Source organism: Penaeus japonicus, unplaced genomic scaffold (assembly GCF_977035675.1).
Source record: "Penaeus japonicus unplaced genomic scaffold, GWHDUDI00000001_assembly GWHDUDI00000021, whole genome shotgun sequence".
Lineage (NCBI taxonomy): Eukaryota > Metazoa > Arthropoda > Malacostraca > Decapoda > Penaeidae > Penaeus > Penaeus japonicus.
In genome coordinates, this window is record NW_028234423.1 from 23411009 (window position 1) to 23421008 (window position 10000).

The window sequence follows — 10000 nt, forward strand, 5'->3', positions numbered from 1 at the left end:
AAACTGAATAGGCATGTAATGCGGTTGTGCCAGATGTAAGGTGTGAGAAAGTCACATTGGTTCTTTTCTTTTCTTTGAAGTATGTGGAACTAATCCAGACACAAAATATTGGTTTAAGTAAATGAAGAACACATAATGATGTGTATAGAATAAAGAAATCATTCATCTAACAATTATTAATATAAAGAGTCAAGACAGATAGCACCATTGTATCTGGAGATCATGCGTAACCTTGTTGAGTGAGAACACCTACATAACCAAACTTACTTTAAACGTCGCTCATCATTTTGTGAACCTTTAAATTTAACTTTGATTTACTTTGATAACTAAATAGTTTTTAAGTTGATTTTACTTCATTGGCTCCGGAAATTATTCCATAATTAGATTCGATACTCAAATTTGAATAATTTTACAAAAGTAAATTTGTAAAAATATACATTTACGATGTTCCTTTCCGTTGACCAATGCGCAACCTTGATTCAAACGTTGCTTGGTTCCAGCTATCAGAACCGAGTGAACAGATTAGATCTCGATACACAGACAGATAGATTGATTGAGCTCTGTGTGTGTGTGTGTGTGTGTGTGTGTGTGTGTGTGTGTGTGTGTGTGTGTGTGTGTGTGTGTGTGTGTGTGTGTGTGTGTGTGTGTGTGTGTGTGTGTGTGTGTGTGTGTGTGTGTGTGTGTGTGACACGAAAGTGAAACAAGAAAAAAAAATACGGAAGTGAAAAGGAACTTCCCAGTCAGTAGGCTTTGCGATTGACGTGCACTGATAGCATTAAGTTAATCGGGAAGCCCTGCAAGGCCGAAAATACCATATAAGCCGTAAATTCCCAGACGGCGGCTGTCAACACAAGCGGTGAGATCTGGCGGTATTTCCAGCCTCACACGCTGTCAGTTTTGGAGAGTTTTTTTGTTTTTTTTGGGGGGGATCCAGGCAAGTCGAAAGACACAGTTAGAATTGTTTGGCGTCAAACCCAGAACCTTTTTTTTTTAGGGGGGTGGGGATGAGAACACAGGAATAATATATATATATGTATATATATATATATATATATATATATATATACATATATATTTACATATATACATATTTATATATCATATATACTTTACATCTATACATATATGTTATGTACGCATAAATACACTCATGAAACAGTGAGATTTGATTTTGATTTTGAAAAACGGAGAGAGTGTGTATGTGTGTGTTTATTTGTGTGTGTGTGTGTGTGTGTGTCACACCTTCTCTCTCAGTCCCTCTTCCCCCATCCTCAAAGTGACTTCCTTCGCGGTGGTTCGCCGAATTCAGTCCGTGGCGCCACAAGACCTCCTCCCCGGCAGCGTCTGTCGAGATCTCCGCGTGGGTGACTGAACTGCTATTGATTCGAAGTTTCGAGCCTTCGGGCGTCAACAAACCAAGTGCTTAGCTTTTTTTCTTTCTTTCTTTCTTTTTTTTTTCTTTTTTTTAGAACGGAAGGCGACGCTTGAATCGTAAAATGCGTCATGGAATGTGTCGTTGCGTTTCACAAGGACTTCGGTTGTCACGCGGTAGAGACAGCAAGTAAATTAATGGGGTAGTTTTGCGTCCCGCGAATACTCAATCACCAAAACAAATTGTCACTTCACATCGTACTTAATTATCTACTGGTATTTTAATATACTGTTACTGACATAAATCGCCTCGTTTTTAACTCTTGGATGCGATTTTAAAGAATCACACTTTCCATGATTTTTGCTACAGATGTTCAAAGTTCATCCAATAATATTCACCAAGCTACAGTAATGATGATGATGATGATGATGATGATGATGATGATGGCGATGGTGATGGTGATGGTGATGGTGATGGACATTATGATGATGATAGTAATAATTCATCATAATTATCTCAATGGTTATATAAGAAGCAAATGTGAATCAATCAAAGGGCGTTATGAAAAGCGTGCCGCGAGCTGCGATTTCGCTTTGTTTGTTGAGTGTGTTTGACCGACTCACTAGTGCCATCTTTCCTTCTTACCTTGCGTGAGAAAGCAGGCGTAGTTCTCGCCAAAAGTGTAGAGCTGGATGCCGAGGGCGTGGGCGTACGCCAGCACCTCAGTGGGCGCGGGCGGGCCGGCGTAGGCACAGCAGGCGAGGGCGTCGGGGAGGAGAGCGAGGCGCTCATATCTGCTGGCGACGGAGTAGAGGAGGGCACCGAACTGCGGGTCCAGAGTGTAGTACAGCATGGCTGCCACCCCGCCACGGCTTCCACTGCCCTCCCGCCCGCCCCCTGCTGACGCCCCGCCTCCTCCTGCTGCTGCTCCTGCTGCTGCCGCTGCCGCTGCTGCCCTTCCTGCTACCGCCGCCGCAGCCGCCGCCGCTGCCTTGACGGGAGATGGGTGGCTCGCTCCGTCTCGCGCGCCCTGCCAGCGGATGCCCACGCTCACGCTCCACATAGAGAGGCGCAGCGGGCATGGGCGGGACCGCTACCCCGCCTCCGTCGCGGCCGCCCGCCGCCGCTGCTAGCGCGGGACGACACGGCTCGTGTGGGCGCAGCGGCGCAGGGCTTCGCCTCAGGGGCTTCGCCTCCGACGAGCAGCGAGGCGTCTCGGTCTCTAGCTTGGCCTCAGGGCTCGGAGGATGGCGCGCGACTTGGCACTATCGGGGCGCGCCTCGCCTGGCCATATGACAGTCCTGAGCAGACGATCTTCCCCCGACCTCTCATGAACTCCCTCGCGTCAGAGCCGCCTTGGACGCCGTGCCTTCGGCGGTAGCCCTGCAGGGCCCGCTCTCCTCCGGGACGGCGCTTCCTGCAAGTCTCCGAGAGGCGCTTCCGTCTCCTCGGCTGCAGCGCCAGACAGCCTGTGCGCCCCGCGTGCGGCCGGGCGTGGCAGTCAGTCTCGCCGAGTGAGTGCCAGCAATCTAAATTCGCGACCGGGAAGGCGTGGGAGGCACGCCAGCTGCGGTCAGCGGGCACCTGATCCTCGCGCTCGACGGCACCGCACGCGGCCGATGCGTCACGCCTTGGCACTCTTGTTGCGCGGGCTCGCCTGTCCCTTCCTGTCGCGGCCTCGGCAGTGCCTTCGTCGGCGTCGCCGCCTTCCTGGTTCGTGGCACTCGAAGTCGAGCCGGCAGACGGCACTAGTAGTAGGGGTACGGCGACGAGGAGGTGAGAGCGGCGAGCGGGGTGAGGTACTGGCACCAGTCGCTTCGAGGGTCGGCTGGGGGCACCATTATGGCACGGTGGAAGGGCGCGAGGTCAGCATCTTGTTGCGCGCGGGAAGAGAAGTCAAGGCAGGTCGCGTTGCCTTAACGAAATCCTTCCTGGGAGGCGGGGGGAAAACGGAGCCTTGTTAGTGGGTAAAAGGGCGAGAGAGAAAGAGAGAAGAGAGAGAACAAACACCAGGTGAGAGAGTGAGTAAAAGGAGGAAGGGTGAGGTAGACTCAAGACTCATTAGGGAGAAAGGATAGAAGGAAAGCAAACAGGAAGCAAGCGAGGGAATATCGGAAAGGATCGATAGTCTTTCTTTAATCAACTAAAACCACGCCAAATTGTTACTTTTCTGTCCACTACAGTGAATGCAAATCGGTCATTTGCATTTACCGCTCTATTTCCGCTGCCGCCAGGACAGTGAAGAGGTTTTTACCTGTTTCTTCACAAGTCTTTAAGGCCATAATTCAGGCTCATCGTCAGTTCAACATAAAGTCCAAGAAACCAAGAGTTTTTGTTCACAGAAGTAACGGATATAAAATAGTGTTGAAAATGAATTTCCTTTTCTTCGTTACGACACTGACGGGATCATCATTCCAGCTGGAAACTGACGCAGCGGGACACAAATCCGCAAATAACCTACTACGGCTCACCTTAAAATGTACGAACAATATAGATGTCAACATATATAAACCGACACAGATCATCCATAAACATAAAACAGACACAAATGTTCATAGACATACACATGTACATATACAGTCTTACATACACATAGACATACATACACATATAGCAAAAAAAAAAAAAAAAAAAAAAAAAAAGGAAGTAAGCGTTCTTTAAACCAAACAAGTTATTCAAGTAAAAAAAAAAAAAAGAAAAATTTAAACAAAATAAACCGTAAAAACGCATGAAAACTCAAACTGTAAACATACAAACAAACAGTACACAAAACGACAAAAATAAAAACATATACGACAACAAATCGTAAACAAACGAAACGAAAACAAACACAAAATATAAACAAACACACGCCATAAACAGAAACACGTGTTAAACAAACAAACCGAAAAACAAAAAGAGTTAGAACGCGAACAAATACAAAACATAAACACACAGTGCAATCAGACGACACGCGCGCAATCGTAGTGCAACTAATCTCCTAAGTGGGAACACAGACCTCAGCGGAGGGCATGTCTCCTATTCAGAGGCGGGGATTGAGCTCACAATACCCCCCCCCCCCCACACACACACACCACACACACACACATCTCCCTTTCCCCTCCCCACTACCCCCCTCCTTTTCCCTTCCCTCTTCCCACTCGCCCTTTCTCCCACTCGCCTTTTCTCCCTCTCTTTTCTCCCTTCTCTCCCTTTCCCCTTCTCTCATACTTCCTTCCCTTCTTCCCATACCTGACTTTCTTCCTCTCTCTTGTTTGTGTTTTGCATTGCATCTTTTCATAACCTCTCTCTCTCTCTCTCTCTCTCTCTCTCTCTCTCTCTCTCTCTCTCTCTCTCTCTCTCTCTCTCTCTCTCTCTCTCTCTCTCTCTCTCTCTTTCTCTCTCTCTCTCTCTCTAACATTATCCCTCCTCCCATTTTTAGTATCTCTTTCCCCTTTTTCCCTTTTCCCTTCACCCTTCTCTTTTCCTCCATTTCTCTATTCCCCATTCCCCTCTCTCCATTTTCCCTACTCTCTTCTACATTTTCCTACTTTCTCCATCCCCTCTCTCTCTCCTTTACCTTTTTCCTTCTACTCTTCTCCCTCCTTTTCCCTTATCCATCTCTGTTTTCCCGTTCCCTTTAATATTCCCCTTTCCCCCTTCCCTTCCGTTTCCCTTTTTCCTAACCTTTCCATTTCCTTTTCCCCTGTCCCCTTCCCTTCCCCTCTCCCTGACCCCTTCTTCCCTTTCCCTTTTCCTTCCCCCTTCCCTTCCCCTCTCCCTGACCCCTTCTTCCCTTTCCCTTTTCCTTCCCCCTTCCCTTCCCCTCTCCTTGAATCCTTCCTCTCTTTCCGCTTCTCTTTCCCTCTTCTTTACCCCTTCCTTTTCCCTCTTCCTTACCCCTTCCCCTTCCCCTTTCCCCTTCAACCTCACCCTCACTTTCACCCTCACCCTCAACCTCACCCTCACCCTCCATTTCACTCTCACTCTCACCCTCACCCTCCCCCTCACCCTCACCCTCACCCTCACCCTCACCCTCACCCTCACCCTCACCCTCACCCTCACCCTCACCCTCACCCTTTCCCTTTCCCTTTCCCTTTCCCTTTCCCTTCACCTTCACCTTCACCTTTCCCTTCACCTTCACTTCATCCTCACCCTCGCCTTTCCCCGTTCCCCTTCCCATTCCCATTCCCTTTCCTATTCCACTTTCCCTTCACCCTCCCCATCCCTTGCACTGCTTAATTAACTACCATGAGTCACGGCCACGTGGCTCAAGGGCTCTGTCCTGGCCGTGTCGGGGAGAGATGGGAGAGGGAGAGGGAGAAGGGGAGAAAGGGAGGAGGAGGGAGAGGGAGAGGCAGAGAGCGAAAGAGGAGAGGGGAGGTGGAGGGAGAAGGGGAGGAGGAGGGAGAGGGAGAGGGGGGAGGATGATGGAGAGGAAGAGAGAGAGAGGGGGGAGGAGGATGGAGAGGAAGAGGGAGAAAGAGAGGGGAAGGGGAGGGGGAGGGAGATGGGGGTGTCACTGCACTGGCCGCGGGAGAGCACTTCGTTGTGTTATTAGGGGGACTGGAGGGCAGCGGGTCCGGTAGGGGGGAGAGGAAGCAAGGCTAAACAAATGGTTGGGACAATGCGACTGTTTCGCCCTTTTTCTCGCTTACATGGGAAGGGACACACGTGAATACACATACGTCCACACGTACATACATACACACACACACACACACATACACACACACACACACAAACAAAAACAAACACAAACACAAACACAAACACAAACACAAACACAAACACTCACACTCACACTCACACACACACACATACACAAACACACACACACACACACACGCACGCACACACACACACACTAGTCTATTCTAGAATGACTAATCAAGGTTAAGTTTATCCAATTTATACAATTCATTACGGGTAAAAGGCCGGTTGCTTGTGTCCTTTTGGTTCTCGCGCTCAGCACTGCAGCTTACTCACTTCACTGTCTTATTCACTGTCATCGTCTTACTCACTACACTGGCCTCTTTCTATCACTATTCCGGCGCTTCTCACTGTGCTGGCCGGATTCACTCACTATACTGGCCTTATTTACTCACTGCGTTCTCCATAAAATTGGTCTTATCATATTGGTCTCATTATTATGAGGTGTCACCTGCACATGGTCGTCCAAGTGCACTTGTGCGAGGGCTGCGGCATATATCCTATGCGTTGCCGTCGCTTGACAGCTCACTCTCACGTGACACTTTCGCATTTTGACCTCTCATACACAGCCTCACAACCTCATTGACTTCATTCCAGGCTTTAACCTTCTACAGTCCGACCTCACAAACCCTGCCCTTGCACTTGCACACTGGGTCAACCATGTTGGCTTCACATCTCACAGTTTGTCCTCTGCGAATCCCTACACAGTTGTCGCCCACAAGACGACCTTCAGTGACAGGTCGGCCTCACGCCGTCGGTACATTCACCGCTCGAACTATTCCCGACACACGACACACACGGCAAAACTCCGCCAATCCTTACGTTTCTGTCTTCGACGTATCCAGCGGTCTTCGAGGGACTCCTCAACGACGCAGAAGTTTCGTTACATATCCTCAGCTGCGGGGAGGGGGTGCAGGGGGCGGCGCCCGCTTTCGAAACACACACACGAACGCACACGTAACACAAATTTCGTGAAGCGAGATATCACTATATACAGCGTTCACTATTCCAGTCCTTTCGCTGACTGGCAGTTCCTGCTGAGTCCTCCTGTTATCCCTCCCCAGACACAAGCGTTCCAGAAGAGTCCATGCCCGGTGCTGGCTTTCGCAGCTCGCGGTCGGCGCGACGAAAGGTGGAGGTGTACGCGCCGAGGACTCACTCCGCCATCTTCCCGACGGAGGCTCGTCGACCCCCAGGCTCGTAGTTGCCGCCTCGCCCTTGCTGCTCGCACGTCGTCCCCGGCTTCCTGTGGGGTCCTGGGCCCTCCTTTGTCTCCCTTCAGCAGCCCGCACCCTTGGTCACGCCCTGTCCCGGCAGCCGAGCTACGAAAGAATGGCAAAGGCACCTCCGTAAAGCGAATTAATTTCGAAATTAATAAGACGAATAGCAACCCCAGCAGGAGCGGTTACGGAACAGCTGTGCGGCCACGGCGTCGGCGCCGATAACAGCAGCGCGTCCGGCCGACTTCCCCGCCGAACTCCCGACCGGCTTTTCCGAAAAAAAGAGTAAGAAAACTTGCCATGTTTTCTCAACACTACAAACACACGAAAGCCTGACGATGTCGTTGCAACAATGCCTTTACTTGCGCCGAGTCTCAAAGGAAGAATAAACCATGTAGAAAAAAATGATCAATAATTGTATCGCGTACGGTTTCGGACGCGGTTGGCGTCGTGTGATTGGTGGATCAATAGTGAGGGGAGGAAAGGGAGGGGGAGGAAAGGGAGGAAAGGGAGGAGATGTGGGAGGTAGAGGAGGAAAGGTAGATGCGGGGGTGGAGGAGAAGGGGGGGAGTAGTAGTAGGAGGAAAGAGAGAAGGAGGAGGAGGAGGAGAAGAAGAAGAAGAAGAAGAAGAAAGGGAGGAGGAGGAGGAGGAAGTGAAAAGGGGGGGAGGTGGAGAAAAAGTAGAAGAAGAAGGAGAGTGAGAAGGAAGACGAAGATGAAGAGGGAGAGAAGAGAAGTGCAGGGGATGAGAAGAGGAAGAAAAGGGCGAAGGGGGAGGAAGAGGAGGAAATAAATACAGGAAATTGAAAAGACAGTAGAAGAAAAGAAAAGGGGTAAGTGGGAAAAAAGAAAGAAGAAGAAAGAGTAAAAAAGGAAGAGGAAGATGAGGAAAGAAGAGGGAGAGGAAAGCAAAGAAGAAATGAGAAGAGGAGGAATAGGAAGGACGAAGTTAAAAGAAAAAAAATGCAGAACATAAGAAGACAGGATTAGAATATGAACAAGAAGGAAAAGAAAACTGAAGAGATGGCACGAGAAAAAATCCTGATAAATGTTGAAATAAAGGCAGGCGTAAATACGAGTGCCTTGGCTCTATAACTGGAAAGGAAGTAATAAAAAAATGTTGAAGAGATAAAACTTCAAAGGAAGAAAGGAGAGATAAAAAGAATATATATATATATGTGTGTGTGTGTGTGTGTGTGTGTGTGTGTGTGTGTGTGTGTGTGTGTGTGTGTGTGTGTGTGTGTGTGTGTGTGTGTGTGTGTGTGTGTGTGTGTGTGTGTGTGTGTGTGTGTGTGTGTGTGTGTGTGTGTGTGTGTGTGTGTGTGTGTGTGAGTGTGAGTGTGTGTGTGCGTGGTTTCCTTAATTTTTGAGGGACACTATGTAAAACCTCACAGTAGTTGATCATCACTTTAGTTAAAAAAAAAAAAAAGGCATGAGGTACGAGTGTTTCCCAGCCTCTGTCTACCGGAGTGGGCCTGAGACGCGAATTATGTATGCTGTGTTACGTAAGACCCACAAGACTTTATTGTTTGTTTGTCGTAAGTTCTGGATCTTTATAAGGTTCGATGCCCGAGAGGACATTGAGCTACGATGTTCACTTTTGTCGGAAATATAGTTCGAACATAGTATATATAATATAACAATGGGGGTGAGTTTTAGAAACTTTTTTTTTCATATCGTCTGGAATTGTTATCATAATCAATATTTGTTTTTCTTTCTTTTTTTTTTGTCTGCATATATGGATACATTTGGTAAACGACCCTTCCCTTAAAAAAAAAAAAAAAAAAAAATCAGCTTTCTGGGGAAAAAAATACAAGTTTGGTACAAGCGCATAATAGAAGCGTATAACTCATTAGGACAGAAACCCCAAGGAGTTCTTTTACGTTTTACGTTTTATTTTATTTTTTTTTTTTTACACAACCTCTCCATTATGACACTAAATCAAGAAATCTGTTTCTCATACTAATGGACTCTCCCTCTCTTTATGTCATTCTGGAATCTATATAAAAAATGACATAGAATACTGTCTTTATCACATCTGATGAAACAAAACCGCGGTCAAGGCACAAAATGCCTCGTGTCGCCGCACTTGTCCTGCAACACTTTCTCGTGTCCAGATGATAGAATTTCGGGATCGCTAAATGTAGCCTTTGGCCCTCGAGGACGCCATGGCCGCTATCGCCCCTTTGGCGATCTCGAAATGCTCTCCATCACATTTCTCCATCACACATTTTTCTATCACACATTTCTCCACCACACATTTCTCCATCTCCACATTTCTCCACCACACATTTCTCCATCTCCACATTTCTCCACCACACATTTCTCCATCTCCACATTACCTCGTTCCTTCCCCCCGATCCCGGCAATAAAGCCCCTGGGATTCCTAACGCGGATTCTGTTGCGTGAAGGTCCCTCAAGCAGGCCTCCTTGTTTTACGACGGGGCATCAGTTCACAAGGCTTATGTCACGCAGGAGCAATAAACAATTTCCCGAGGTTCGTGCGCGTTTTAGGAGTCGAAAAAGGAAGGAAGGAAGGAAGGATGAGAAAGAAAAGAAAGGAAGAGGATGAGGAGGAAAAGAAAGGAAAAGGATGAGAAGGAAAAGAAAGGAGGAGGAGGAGGAGGAGGATATATTGTAAGAGGATGAGGAAGAAGAGAGCTCTGTGGATGACCAAGAGCGACCACATGGCTTGAAAGAAGCAGGAGAGAGGAC

General features: G+C 48.0%; 1 protein-coding gene across 9 annotated transcripts in view; it reads right to left on the reverse strand.

The window, feature by feature from the left end:
• LOC122247622 (uncharacterized) overlaps window positions 1-10000 on the reverse strand; it is a 76091-nt gene that overhangs the window by 36653 nt on the left and 29438 nt on the right. For 6 of the 9 annotated variants that reach the window (XM_086548852.1, XM_086548851.1, XM_086548848.1 and 3 more), the window contains exon 1: window positions 2018-2435. The exons of the other annotated variants lie outside the window; for them this stretch is intronic. In XM_086548852.1, coding sequence (XP_086404978.1) covers window positions 2018-2435 — 418 coding nt within the window. Of the gene's footprint in view, window positions 1-2017; window positions 2436-10000 lie in introns of those variants that run through there. 9 annotated transcript variants of the gene reach the window in all.